General features: G+C 36.4%; 1 protein-coding gene across 3 annotated transcripts in view; it reads right to left on the bottom strand.

Annotated features, from left to right (window-relative positions):
* The window catches only part of STX18 (syntaxin 18), a 61,633-nt gene that overhangs the window by 2,903 nt on the left and 43,017 nt on the right, over positions 1–15,713 (bottom strand). For all 3 annotated transcript variants that reach the window (XM_084204674.1, XM_084204672.1, XM_084204673.1), the window contains exons 3-10: positions 14,270–14,385; positions 13,019–13,096; positions 12,849–12,915; positions 9,370–9,485; positions 4,840–4,928; positions 1,636–1,694; positions 813–882; positions 158–238 (exon numbers count right to left, since the gene is read on the bottom strand). In XM_084204674.1, the coding sequence (XP_084060800.1) occupies positions 158–238; positions 813–882; positions 1,636–1,694; positions 4,840–4,928; positions 9,370–9,485; positions 12,849–12,915; positions 13,019–13,096; positions 14,270–14,385 (676 nt within the window). The remainder of the gene's footprint in view (positions 1–157; positions 239–812; positions 883–1,635; positions 1,695–4,839; positions 4,929–9,369; positions 9,486–12,848; positions 12,916–13,018; positions 13,097–14,269; positions 14,386–15,713) is intronic.

Here is a 15,713-nt window from a genome sequence, read left to right as displayed (position 1 = left end):
CTCAGCTACCTTGAACAGTTTTCCCAAACCCCTGTCCTGACACCCAACACCCACTGCACCAGTCCCATAGGCGAGCTCACACGTGCTGTTTTAAAGCAACACCTGAAAAACTGAAAGTTAAGAGAAATGAGTCTAAAACACAACTTCAATACATTACCTCTCTTATGTCTTCGTTGCCTTCTTTTATGTTCTCTGTTGCACCCACAACTAATTGATGGATATTGTCAATATCAGTCTCCTGTTTAAAAAAGAAATAAAATTGAGAAATAGTAATGAATGTTACAAAAAAAAAAAAAAACACTTCCAAGGACTTGGGGAACAAGCAGAACTTAAAAGTAAAATAAAATCTGGTATTACTAACATCTTTGTTTCATTGATGCAAAGGCAGAGAGTAATACATTAAAGCTGTAATTTCTTTATTGGTGATTTTACAAACCTAAATGGAAAGCACCAAGACCAGCAGGAAGTCTCCCATTTATCTAGAGTCAAATCTAACCCATCTGATTTTACCCAGATCTTTTGGAAGAGGTGACAACTTTTCCAGAAAGGATGCTGTTACATAACATGTTTAACAGGACACAAGTTCTGAGGCAGAGGGGTCATTCTAACACATATCTCTCACTTTCCATTCCTGGTACATTCCAGTAAGTAACAACAGTAAATATCTTGATTTTGAAAACAAAAAGTTTTTTCCTTCACACTTGTATTGAAGATTCATTAATTTTATATTTACAAGTTGGCAATCAAGACCAAAATGCCCCTAAGAAAATCTTCAAGTTGTATTTGCTGCTGTAGTATTAAATTATACTAACCTGTTGCAAGACTTTCTCAGTGAATATCTCTTGTAATCTGGAGATTTCCACCACTTTTCCTTCAATTTGTCTTGGCAAAGAACAGAAACACTCCATTAGAAACTAGTGCAAACATGTCTTGCTGCTGCAGATTCAGACCCTCCAGCCCAGTAAGTGGCTGCTCAGGAGGCCACTCTTCCCTCAGTTGTCTGTGAGGCAGCAACAGCCTGGGACTAGGGCTTGGACAGTGCCTGGTTGGAAGGCAACCGGCCCACAGTGAAGCCTTGGGAAAGGCACCCCCAGAAATGCCCAGTGAGCAGCTTTCACTGCCAGGGTTCTTCACCTGTCTCCCTTCTTTCATTTCATATAATAACATCCACGCTGACCTTTAAGCAGTTGACTTTGACTCACGCTCTTCATATGCTTCTTGAGCATATGAAACTCACTCTGCTGTGTGCAGTTCACCTTGCCTAGGACTGATACCCAAAAGTCAGTTTCTAGCTCAAGTAGCTGTTTGGGTGTTCAGCTGCTTGCTTGGGTGTTCAGCACAGCTGGGGAGAGTGAATGGCATCAATGCCTGCCTCTGCATAGGGTCAGCAGTGGCACCTCCCCTACTGCCAACTGGATATCCAGCAGACAACAGGACAGAAATGGAAAATTCAGTACTTAAAAAGGTGGACAGCACATGGTTCCTTTCCTGAGCACGGGTGATTTGTCCCAGCTCCTCCCACACCACTGGAGCAGGAGCAGGCAGGTGTCCTGCAGCCAATGCCCTGCACATGGGGCCTGACTGGGGCATGGGACCAACATGGGCCCCTGTCTGTCAACTGACAGAAAACTGTACCTGACTTCATCGAAGAGATTGTTCATTTCACCAACAAGTCTCTGGTTCTCCTGTTCAAACTGGAAAAGGAGAGAAGGAAATGACACATGAAATTTATAAGTTTAACTTCCCAGAAGTGAATCTGAAATGACAGGTATGTGTTTGAAGAAGGGTAACAGTGTGTCTCACAGAGAAAGGTTTAGTCTTCTGCCATGGGCAATTTCTATCATAAAAAATGAAGAAGAAAATTTTATTTCTTTGAACATCCAGATTTCTTTTTGTACTAGAGACTCACCGCCTACCTCATTGGTAAAGAACAGCCTTCTCTCCTGGGTCAAAGGATTCCACAGTTCAACAAGAGGAAGGTTACTGGGCACTGCCACCTTCACTGTGGGGTAGAATTCTCAGGGAAGATGCCCAGCTCCATGAATTGAAGGGGAACAGAGAGCAACATACTGCACGGTTCCATTGATTTCTACTCTAAAGATCCAATGGTTTTGTCAAATGAAATAATACCAGTGTTGCAACACATTCAAGTGTCATTGTCACTGCTGTATGTAGTGACACCACCTACAGAGCAGAGCATTTTTAAAAATGTAATCGCCTAAAATATATTTATTTTATATTTACTTCACAGCAGTAGATGATCAGTGAATGTAAAACAGTGCTTCATCACTGCACTGTTTTACATTCATGACTATTATATGTCTGGTTCTGGTGGAGTCACCTCACAGCAAAGCCAAGGCACAGAGCAATGAAATAGAGCCATGAGATTTAGTGCTGTGATCCCTGGTTGGTCCTTGAGTCACTAAGTGGGGCCACCATGCTGCAATTGTTTTTTCTGGCTTCTGCAAGGATATCTGTACAAATATTCGACATTAGAAACCCTCTATTTTACTGCCTTAAAAAACAGATGGTAACTAATTGAGAAGACAAATTTTCAGTAAAGAAACAGTGAATGACTTTAATTCTTTACAAATAGCACAAATCCACTTGAGAAAATATTCTTTAAAAAGTCTCTTTGATATTTAAAACCTTCCACTGGCACAGATTGCCTTTTAAACTGCTAAATGATCTTTGCAACTTGAAATCATGGCTGATGGAGCACTTGCACAGACAGCTGTTAAGTTATGCTAAAACAGGCAATTGAACAAAGGGTTTGAGCTCTGAACACATCATACACCAGTGTGTCACAAAGGGATTACATGATGGGAACATAAAACCAAGCTCTAGCAATCAGTATAGCTCAGTGATTTATGGCTTATTGAAGTAGCCTCTTTTATGAGAGTGAAATATTCTGTTACCAAAGTATGGCATAAAGTGACAAACTGCTTAATATATGGCTTAAAAAATCGAAGGCATAATAGAAATAATCACCACTCCTTTTAGTTATTCCATGAGAGAAGTCATTAGATGTGCTGTCCCTGAATTTAAGACAAAACCAACCAACCAAAAAAAAGATAAAGTCAGGGTAAAGTAGATATTTTCACAACTCCAAACAGCAGAGATCTTTCCCACTCAATGCAATCACAAGACATCTGCTCACAATAACTGTAAAGAACATTAATATACCTGTATTCAGAATTATAAACTGAAATTTATTGTGTAAATCATGCAGTAGGCCTGCAAATATTTTGAACAACATCAAGCTCTCTCCTGAGGGTAAAATAGTGATAGGAATTGGTGCTTTAGCAATGACAGGGCTTTAATTCATTATTTTATCTACATGAAGGATCATGGAACCATGACTAAGGATTTGCTAAGTATGATATGACACAAACCATCCCAATTTAAAGCCAACACAGCAGTTTACAGATTGCAAGCTATCCTCTTCATAGAATCGTTTAGGATAGAAAAGATCTTACAGATCAAGATAACAACCCATGTTGTTAGATCAAGATAACTACAGATCAAGATAACTACACCATGTCCCTAAGTACCACATCTACATGTCTTTTAAACACCACCAGGGATGGTGAATCTACCACTTCCCCGGGCAGTCTGTTCCAAAGCTCAAAAACCCTTTCAGAGAGGAGACTTTTCTTTGATCCAGGCCTACAAAATACAACCTGCATTAGTTTTCAGTCAGAAGGCCCTGTCAGAGCCATCATCCCCAACTCTCATTTCCCCTGTTTCACTGGAAGCTGACAGCAAGGGGCCTAACAGTATTGTGCCTAAAGAAAGGAGAATGATAATATGTGAAGAATTATCTTGAAAAAGAAAACAGAAAGGAGGATTAAGCCTCTAGATTTTAGACTGGCACTCAAGAAAAATATGAGAGCATACAGAGCAGTCTTTGAAGAACATTTTAACAAGCCATACCATAATTGTGTGCAACTTACTCATCTCTGACTGGAAGAATGATGTGCACTGTGTCTGGGAACACCTCGAATCACTGCCAAGGAAGCTTCACAAAGTGATACTGCTGCAGCCCTTTGCCCTATAAGGCTCACTGTTCTTTTATCTGCACAGTTACTGATTGAAATCAGTTTTTCTTTCTTTATATAAACACAAGACAGGTTGTGTTAGGTTTTCTAAGAATTTTGAATTATGCTCAAAATTATAAATTTTACAAGTATCAAAAAATCTGACGGGTTGTCAGCAATCATACCTATGTCAGAAATTTCCTATTCAAATGTAAGCAGAACTGGATCAATCTATAAACATGCTGATAGCAGAGAAATGCAAAAATGTTAAAATTCATTAAATTCTGTTGTGACAGACACTTTGTTGCTATTTTTTTCTAGGAAACCAATCTGATTTTGATAATTAAAAAAAAAAAGAAGTAGAATGAAGTAAACTTCACAGTAATAGTTAAATAGTACAACTATTTGTGTTCTAGAAACTGTCCAAGAAAAAAGGGCAAACAATTTTTTCTTTCAGAAGTTTCATAATGATTCTTCTGATGTTGCCTTGACTTCTACTGTTTACTGACTAAACAAAGCAATTTGTGATTGCAATGGTAGAAAACAATTTTAATTTTGATTGTTGAAAGATAGCTCTTATTAATTTCATGTCTCCATGTAAATATTTTGTAGGATTTTTAAATATTAGCTACTACCAGAAGAACCAGAAGTCACAAGCAAAAAATGTATCTTTTTACAGCATTATTCTGCATAAAATGTTAAAAGTTAATTTAGGTGAATCTGTACCTCTTTTTTTTACCACACGTGAATACAAAAGAAAATACAAAAAAATGGACAACTAGACACAGGATAAACATACCATTTGTATTTCTTCAGGTGACAGCTCATCTTCACCTCTGCCATCCCCCCATAATCCAAGGTTACTTTGGGCATCGGGCAGATTCCTGTCTGTAAAAGAACCACCAAACACTTGAGACACTCTAGCACAGGGCACTGAATAGTAAAGTAAAAATAATTTTTCATCCATTTTAGACTGATCATGAAATTGTTGTATCTCCTTTGTCAGTTACTGAGATTCACCCTGTATTTACAGCACAAAATTACATCAATAACCTTTAATTTCCGAACAGGGCCAGAAATCTTCATGTAGGTTTAATCTTGTAAACTAAAGGGAGTTCCATTAACATACTGACTGAGAGGGATGCAAAACAACTCAACATGCACTAAGAGCTTTTAGGGCACAAAATACTGTAGCAGTTGTCTTTTAACAGATAAAACCACACAATTTTCAAAATGACAGCCTATATGCAAAGTATTATCTTCCAGTAAGACTTGACAGAACCAGCAGCTCCTCCTTCCAGAAACTAAAGGCAGAAGCTCAAAGATGTTTTGAGCAAAGCTCACAGATGAACTTGATTTGGTCATGCTCTTTAAACGTCCTATTACAATGCAAATCCCACACCACACTGTGCAAGGGGTCTTCCAGCATATAACAGGAATCAGCTCCAACCCCACAAATTAACCATAACACATCAAAGCGCTTCAGTCATTTCAGTAGTATTTTCCCTTTGATTAAAGCTATTCAGCTGCATAAATCTTTGTATGAGTCTGGCATAAAAGATCTTGAAGGGCTATTTCTGGGATATTCCCTTCTGGAAGATTTAATTTTAGGCTTAATTATATACTTCTGGTTATAGAGGAAGAAGTTGGAAGAGAGAAAAGAAACCAGCAATCTACTGTTTCTGAAACTGTTCTAGCACCCGTGTTTAAAAACCCTGTAAGACTGCAGGCTTGAGAGAGCCTCTCTTCTCCCCACTGGCTGTAACAATCTTAAAAACCCAAGAGAAAACTGTACCAACCCATAATGGATCAACCCTCAGCCTGCTTTGAAGCATCAGATGCAGGCTGCAAATTAAAACACAGGAAGATTTAGTTTTTAGTTTTTCATACATTTCTGGCTCCCTATTTATTCCAGTCAATCTTTTAAGCATTTATGTGCATTTTTATTTGTTTTGTTGTAACTTCCCAGACAATTTTTTTCAATTGCTTAAGCAGCACTAATGCAACACCATTAAGAGACTGACTTGTCTTGGAAAGCCTCTGAAAGGAGTAGTCTTTTTATAAACATATATATGAAAAGAGATACAAGCAGAAGTTTTTCCTTTTTATTCTCCATGATAATATTTGTGCAAACTATTGAAAACATCAATATTGTAAAAGAGTATTGTCTATGTCTCCTTTATAAACTTTTTTCTTGGCCTCCCAAAAACCTAACCAGGATGCATAAACAATGACAATGTTACAAATGGGGGATGCGGATAAGGAATATAATAAATTTATTTTAAAAACAACCCCAAACCAAAAAATAGATCAGTTCCTTCTTATAATAGTAAAACATAAACCCTTATAGTAGTAAAATATAAACCCAAGAATCTCTTTAAAGATTGTTTAGAAAGCATCCAAGTATTTTTTTCCATGGGGTATTATCAGTATTTCAAATCCATTTCACAGAATCACAAAACTTAATTGTTTAGGTAATCAATGTATTTACATTATATCAAAATTAGAATAAATTATTTACCATGTTCAAACAAAATAAGATAATTAGTTTAAGGAGAAAAAAAAAAAAGAGAAAACCCAGAGGGACCAATTAGTTTCAGGCCCTGCCAGCACTGTTAAAAAACAGCACCTGTATCCAATGTGATGGCTAATAAGGAAATATGGTAAGAGGTAAGCAAGACATATGTATGTCCCCAGGGTTCCTCCTGTCACTGTGGTATGTTTTGGGCTTTCTACAGCTTTCATGGAGCTGACAATAATGCTCTTCTGCAATTCAGCCAGCAAAAGCCAAACTACATTTTTATTTCAGAAAGAGTAGTAGTTAACTTGTGACAGAGACATAAAATAATGATCAAATCCTCTGAACCTCTTTCCACACTGAAAGGAGACAGCTGCTAAGCTTGTGGACCAGTTCAAAAGCTACTCATTATTTACATTTATTTCCATGAACTAAATGTCAAATTTGTAATATGCAAATAAATACTGCCAGTATATAAAAGCACTCTCCAGAGAGACTATTCTCCTACCATGAGGCATGTCTACTCTAATTCTAATGTAAACAGGTGCTTTGCCTCAAAATAAAGGTAATCACATTTTGCTTTGGTTTCTGCCAAAAAAACAGACAAAACCCAAGTTGTGCTTCAACACATTAGGGAGCACATTCAGCTGTTCATCACAGTGCTCAAATTAAGGACAGAACCACAAGCTGCTCTCAAAAGTATCTTTACAGATGAGATTTAACCCAAGGGACCCAGGCATGCTGCTGATGGCTAATTCATAAAAACAAATTATCACCATTCTCTAAACCACCAACATCCTGAAGATGAAAGAGCTGATTTCAAAATGCAAGCATTTCTCTGGCTTCCTAAAAATTTGAAAAGTTACTTGAAAAAAAAGTATAAATCAAAGGCTGTAAAATTTAAACTGAGCTTCTTGTTTCCTAGTTATCTTGTTCATGTTATTTTCACACTTCAACAGCCACCTACCAGCAAAGTCACAAGGCTGATTCCTATAAGCAGCAGCAACCAGCACTTACCCTTATGTGAGGAATCACAGGCTGTGTGCATTTGCATACTGTTCCAGACAGATTTATTTTGATATATAAGTTCCATAGTTTTCTCAAAGTCTAGTCAGCAGCCCCTCATAAGTACTACAGCAGCACCACTTGTGTGGCAGGACCCCTACTTTCTCATAAAAATTAAAGCAAAAACTCATGCAAGTGAGAACTGGAGTAATCAAAATTAATGTGAAACAAAATAGCTGCATTTCTATTTACTGCAGTGGTTTGCTGTGTCCAAGGCAACCAAGGAACAGTATTTTCCATGGTGTGGCACAGATTTTTGGAGCTAAACATTGTAATGACACTATGTGGTGGGAGAATTCAGGGACATTTGGTAACAAGGAAAGAGCACAGGGCAATGAAGATGCTACTATGCTGCTGCTTCTCCAGGGGCACCAGCTCACAGCTGCAAAACACTGATAACAGGTTAAGGTGAAACTCATCTGTGTGCCTGTGTGCTGCATCACTTATGGCACACTATAAAAAGGTAAGCACTAGAAATGGCACATAATCAAAACCTGTACTTTTTACGATAAATTCAGTGTTAGAGGAGGAAAAAAGGCACACTGATAGGGCTGCAGAAGTACAAACTGGTTAGGAAGATAAGCAAAGCCATTATTAGAAAATGAAGTTGTTCAGACATTGTGAGGAAATTCAGTGTTAGAGACTTCATCCAGAAATGGAGCACCCACTTCACATGAATCCACCCTCTGTATGGCCCTGGTGTCACCTAAAAGACAAACTTTACTTTTAATAAAATCACTAAAGAAACAACAACTGTTTATCAGAATAATATGGCCAACCATTGCATTTGTTCTATCCTGACAAAGTATTATCACAATGTAATGTAATTAGAAGGAAAAAAATTCCTGCTGTAAATCACAGGGTACCTTGGCCTCCTTTAGACAACAGAAGTGGGAGACCTCGAGCCAGGGAAAGCAATTTCAGGATCACAGAAACAAGATTTATCTTCAGGCATGAAACCTGAAATTATCTGCATAGTGGTAGTACTCCAAAAGGCACTTAGCTCCAAAGCTCTGCCAGCATCCACATCCCAGGACAGGCTGAAATGGCTAAGAGAACTGAAATGGCTTCCAGCCCCTCAGCCTGAGAAGCAGGCAACCAGGAATGAGAACCAATGCTCACAAACCCCATCAAAACCTGCACCATCTGAAATGACCCCAAGGTCAGAGTTACTGCTTTGGACTTCTGGCTATCTCCTGCCTCTGAAAGATGAGATTAAATTCTCCCAGCAGGGCAACCCAATGCGGTCAAGAAGAAAGCCCCAAAACTACTGGATCTAATCAGCCAATAACCTTCTCTGTGTGAGCATGTTCCTCCTTTGAGTTCCTACTGTAGGAGTGTCCAACTCAAGGTCTGTGTGCTTAAAAACTACAGAATGTTCTGAGAGAATCATTGACCTACTTTCTAATTCCTTGCATTCAGTGAAAGGAATATGGAAAAATCAGACAAATTTCAGAAGATATGATATTGATAAAAATAAATGAAAACGAAAGAGTACATAAAGAGGTTATTGAGAGGATGAAGAATTCAGCAAAGCATATGACTTCTTTAGCTAGCATGTTAAAAAGTTGAAGATTTTGCTTCCTCAGTCTTACAGTATGCTTCACAGAAGCCCGATCAGCTCAAGCAAGATGAAAATGGAAAACCTGCCAGTCATAGCAACTGGCACTTCTAAAGTGAAGGAAGTACTATCAACCAGACAGGTCTTGCCACAAGAAGTAAAATGTAACTACATTTTATTCCTACCTTTGCTTTCCTCAGCAGAAAGTTTTTCTTCAGAATCCTCTAAAGGACTCTGTGAAGATTTTTCAGCGGAAAGAGGTGATTTGGACACACTGCTCTGCTCAGGTTCAAGTTTGGACCTAGAAGTACAAGAGCCAATGATTTAACTAATACTACACAGATGTATTTCTCTAATATGAGAAAAAACACAGATTACTAAATTCAATACTTTAACTCTTGTGAACTTTGCATTAAAGATTTTCCAGTTGAGATACAAAATGTACTTAGCAACTGTCACTGAAATATTGCTACAAAGGCAAAGAAAGCATGAATAGTATTCCTGGACAAAATGCACCACATGCTCAGAGTTGAGACTACAGTTGAAGGCTACAGCATAAAAATACTGACACTTTATTAAGCTTCCTTTCAAACATCCAGTGTATTAATTTTTTTTTTTAAGCCAACATCTAGGTCATAGGAAAAATTTTTAGTAGCAATGGCCAAGCACTACTTCTTCATGTTTTTTCAAATAATAATGACAATTTTACTTTATATTTTCAATTGTCATAAAGAAAATACAATAGAATTAGCTTTCTTATACTACTTCTAAGTCCCTATTAGGTAATTTTAATACAAAGCCAATGCAAAACATGAGAAGCTTATTCAATGATTATATATTAAGTACTTGTCAAGTATGTTTCAATGTGGCATCAAAAAATGTTGAAATTAGTGGTATTTTTTCCAGTGAATTGCTGTGGTTTATTGTTGTCTACAATGAATTCTGTAACTGCTAAATAGCAAGCAGTTAAATGTTTAGTAATGCTGTTGGAGAAGGTAAAGATCTAAAACCGAATGGGTGGAATCACCGGCTGTGCCAGGTGATTCCACCCTACCCTTCATCACTTCCTACCCTCTCAAATATAATCAGCAGTTAATCTCATTATGATTTGCAATTCTCCCCTGTGCCTAACAGAAGGTGCTGCTTTTTGTGTTCCTTCTTTGCATTGTGCCTAAATTCTAATCCATAATTAGAAAATTCTGTGAAAAACAGAATATAATGCAATTGTCATCACTGAGTGATTGCTATTTAACAGTAACAAGGAACCTTTTTTAGTGATAAAATCTCTGCAAGTACTGGGCTTTTGGTAATTTTACAGAGAAGAATTCTTCTCTCATCTCCTCTCTCCCAAATTTGCCTAATAATAAGAAAAAAAGTACTTATCTACATATCTGTGCAGTTCAAATAACAGTTTTAATACTACTAAAACACCAATTCCCCAGGTAGCAAAAATACCAGCTTGATTTGAATAACTCCATACATAATTCACAAAATCTTCTAATGGAAAAAGAAGTTTAAAATTGAAATTAAATATAATCTTGAATACCAATAAACACTAAAATTGAAAATCACAACCAAGTACCTTTACAGAAAGAAATGCTTGTGTTTCTATTTCTCATCTTTTCTTTTTGTGAAACTAGTCCCAACCAGCAGAACTTTTAAATCAAAATATGTGAGTGAATACATAAAGGCAACCTCTGTAAGAAAATTATAACACTCAGGGAATTTCTTGAAGAGCTTGGGATAGTTATCAATATAGAAGGAAACATGATGAAATATATTTCTAAGGCAAACTTTTCAGTATTGTCTGATATGCACATATTTTAGATTGACTAAACTGCAGGAAAGAAGAGCTGCACTAGGATTAATTTATTTCTAAAGAAAAATATTCCTTTATTGTTTGTTGTCCCTATTGTGCACAGTATAGGAATACAGGAAACTTCCAATCTAAAATGAACAAAGTGTCTGGGATGCACTGTTTAAAAGATGCCTGGTTCTTTTAAGAGAAGGTACACGTTCTTATCACATAAAACATCTGCTGAAATCCTCAGGGAAGTTACAAATCAATTATACTATTTTTCTTTAAGTCATAATAAAGATTGTGCTATGCCATGTGGTTTATTTGAATTGAATTTTAATTGAAATGACAATTTAGCCATTACATCACATCTGCAATGCATACAGACTCCACCTGGTCAACACCTGTCTTATAGTGTCCTTGCATCCATAGAGAGAGGCATAGAGGGACCCTCCAAAAAAAGGAATGTATCTTTTGGGTTAATTCTTAATGCCTTATTGCTCTTTAGTTAAGTGGTACTCTAACTTCTGAAATAATGCATCAAATTGAGTTTTTTTCTCTGTTTATTTATCTGAGAAATCCTGGGATTTCACATGGAAAGAATAATGTAAGAGTTCTAATTAACAGAAGAGCTGATATTCATTAGCTACTGCTTCAACTGCAGGAACAATGCTTTCTTTCTTTGAAGCTCTTTCACATGAAGAATACTGATAAGATTCTGTATTTTTACACATTAAAAATATCACACAGTTTGTTTCTGTATGGGTTTTCTTCCTGAAAAGTTATGGGAGCTACAAAAACACCAATGTTTTACTTTTCTCTTATTACTTCTTACCAAATTTCTGAACTGGTTTAGGGTATTTTGTTTTCTTGGTTTTGGTCTGATCCTCCACATGTACTACTATTTATGTCTCATGAGGATATATTTGAGAGAATCTAATTGTGCCTAATCAGGCTGAATCATCCTGAACAAAATAAACTTATGAACTTTTGAAAACATCTCTCTGCGTTCAATGTAACTGCAGCTGATCAACCCAAACACCAAACTGATAAACCAGCATCAAGTCTTGGAAAAACGCTCAAGAATTTATTTATGTGCATGCTCTAGAACTGTATTTTTTAAAATCAAAATATAGATAATGGACCTTGAGGTTATTATCCAAATAATGCAGAGCGAGAAGTCATGGAAAGCCTCTCAGGTATTGAATAAATTGCAAACCTCCTCACTCTCCCTATCATTCTCCCAGCTGGGAGTATACAGAAAAAGAAAGTGAAGAAGTATGGGGTTTGAAACTTGACTGAAAAAAAAATCCTACCAGACCAAAAAGGCAGCAAGCAATCACCTTTAATGTCTCCTAGACGTGTTCAGCTCTACATGAGCAGCCTTAACAAGTGCCACTATAAGCAGTGGAAGCTCTTGTTTCAGTTCAGAAGTTACATTCTAGTTTTTTATTTTCATCATGTTTCTGCTTGCCATGAACACCTCCTATCTCAAGTAGTATTTATTAATAACACAGTCACTTGTTTAGCAGAAAGATAGGACCTTTAAAAAAAGCAAAAAAAAAAAATTGGTGAATTTGTAGAAGTCAAATGCGTTTATTAACTCACATTTTACCGATTTGGTGCTTTTATCCTTTACCTAAATGAGAACTACAACACTATAATGGCACTCTGCCACTTTCAGACTTGACTTCACATGCCTGAAGTGTAAAGAGCCCTGGAATGCACCTGTTGACCACAGAAGTTGCTCATCCAACCACAAACTTCCATTAAAACAATCTTCTTAGAATCTAAACATGAACAATGGTTTTGTTGAATGTCCTAGAAGTAAAAGGCGCAGTTAAACTATTTTTTGACACTACTCACAGTCTCTTCTTATCTATCACTCGCTTAACTCGGATGGCTCTTTGCTCAGAATACAGCTTGCACACTCCTGTTCAAGACAGCAGTAAACAAAATTTCAGGTTAAAAGAGCAAGATTCCTTTCTTGGAAAATGCAATCATCCATTTGTAACTATTCAATAAATATTCATTACTTTTTAAGTAATCTTCAATGAAGTCCAAGACAGCTGTTCTGTGCTCCTTCACCTGAGCAGACTGGACACCCTTGTGTGCTGAAATACAAAAAAAAAATATAAAACAATCTTTTTAAAACAAAACAAATAAAACAAAACTTTTTACTGAATTCCATAACACTTTGCACTTTCAGTTGATATGCAAGTTATATTCAAAAGCCTAGGCACATTTTATATATGTTATATATTAATATTTCTTTTAAACATAACTATATTTAAATATAGATTTTCTAAAACAGCAAGTCATTACAACGAACCAAAAAGAGAAAATAACTAGTGTCCTATAGTATTTTTATATATGCCAGAGTTCTATTATGTCAAATAAACTCTAAACAGGAATAGGCAGCATCTACCTAAGAACACCAAAATAGATCTAGAGATTTAACTTGCTTAAATTATTCAGTTTGTTGAAATTTTCTGGTGTATAGATTATGTGGAAATTTTTGGGATTTTTTGTGTCAAATCCTTTTAATTCACATACATAGATATTTTTCATTTTTATACTATGCAGTTCCCACGCACGACTGTCATTCAGTGAGATTCTGAATAATGCTGCAACTGTGTTTAGATGGCATTTTAAAGCTAATGAAAACCTTTTGTGTATCAATAAAATACAGAGATGCAGCAAGTCAACTTGAAAATAGCAACACAGAAATTCTCTCTCTACGACTTTCACAAGATAGTGTAGTAAAGGTATGACCCCATATTCAAGTAGTCAAAAACAATTTTAATCTACAAGGACTCTGTTAAAGTTTGATTATCTCAAACTTGGAAGTACTATACCTGTAATACCTTACAGGTACACAAGCTAGTAAAAGACAACCATCATATTCAGAGAGCTTTGGTTTAGGCCTCTGTGCCAAAGTGCTGAATTACTACTCAAGTAGCAAATATTTAAGACTCTATTTTTTACACTTGTTAACCTTGAGTGTTTCTGTGCTATTACACAAATTTTGAAGTTCAAATACTGGTGCATTTGAACACAAAATTCTATGCTGTGGCTTCTGTTTCCACTATCATTAAAGAAAATGTAATTACAATACTAATCAGCCAGTGGGATTAACACCAATTCAAATAAAAAGGCAACAAGAGTTCCCTCATCTTTTTCCTAAAGTATTTAAGATTCACCATTATTCACCAATATTCAGCATTACCTTAGCCTTTATCAAGAACTAAAAAAAAAACCAAACATGTAAGAGCTGCTTAGTTTACCTTCTGTTCTGAGCTGATGAATGGCATCAGCACACGTTCTCATAAACACCTGGGCATCTTGATCTATCTGGTCACGCTCGGTATCCGTCATCCTCACATACTCAGACATGATATGGCTGAGAAACAAGACAAACTTGTCACTTTAAAAATCTCCAACATAAAATCCACAAGTACACACCTTAGACCTTCTTGAGACTCACCATCTTTGCGAGAACTTTCCTGCTACACTGACTGTCACAGAAAATGTAATAAAAAGTACAGTAACTACCACTGATAAAAATGCCACTCCTATAAAGTTGGGAGGCTTTTTTTAGGAACACTTTTACTGGTAAAGTATGTAGAAAAGAGAGTATCTCCTATCATCTTGTACATAACCAACACAGAGCAGATAAGGAGAAAATACAGCTAGAAAATATATCATTGCCTTTGGTACTTATTCCAATAAAGTGTCCTAAAAATACAAAACCAATTCAGATGAAGGAATAGCTCAAATACTGAAAGAAGTACAAAAAAAAAAAAAATTTTTCATTATCCTAAATACAGTACTTAATTTTTAAAGAAGCTGTACCATGAAATTGTGAATTCAAACCAGAGGAAGAGTACTGGAAAATAATGCACATTTATAATATCAAATTGACTGCAGTATTTATTAAAAAATGTTCCTATTGTTTACTTCAATTTTAGATTATACATTATGCATTTAGTATTTTCTAATGCTATTAATATGTCTTTTTGTTGCTAAATTAATAAAAATGGGCCTGTCCTTTAAATATTAACTCACTGTAGGTAACCAGCAGAAAAGAAAGTATGAAGGTATTTAACAGTGTTTCCACAGCCATAGGTGACAGGATAAAACTTTGCTACAGCAAAAACTGTGTTTACTGGTGATGTAGTGATCACAGCCTATTATAAGTGCTCTTTAAAAAAGGAAAGAAAACCTTAGCTCAAACATGGTTTTGAAACTATTTTTTTCATCTATGAAAATTTCCTCATGTGTAATGCAACTACACTGCTGCAGTAATACAAGTGAAAAGAGAAGATCTTCAATATTTAGCCTGATATCCTTAGAGATCTCTTACACACTCCACTGCAATAATGGCAAAGCTCCCCTGTATCTGCTGCAATCCCAGCCACAGGAAAGCTTACAACCAGTTCACACAACCCTGTCTTATCAGCTCATCCCATACAAACCCAGCAGCTCCCTCCTGCATCATCAATGTACGGCAAGCACGGGTCCAAATCTCCTCCACAAAGCTTAAAGTATACTCTAAATAATAATACTCTATACTACCCTTCGAGTATCATACCAAAATCTCCTCATTCTGATCCCACATTACAGGTTTTACATAAAAAATCAGCATATGGTTCATCTGACTTGAAAATTAGTCTCTGCTTATTGGTCAGCTAGTAGACAAGCATAGATTAGCAAGCAAACAGTAAGACA

The sequence above is a fragment of the Fringilla coelebs genome (assembly GCF_963513975.1).
Source record: "Fringilla coelebs genome assembly, chromosome: 4".
Lineage (NCBI taxonomy): Eukaryota > Metazoa > Chordata > Aves > Passeriformes > Fringillidae > Fringilla > Fringilla coelebs.
This window is presented reverse-complemented; position numbering and strand designations above follow the sequence as displayed.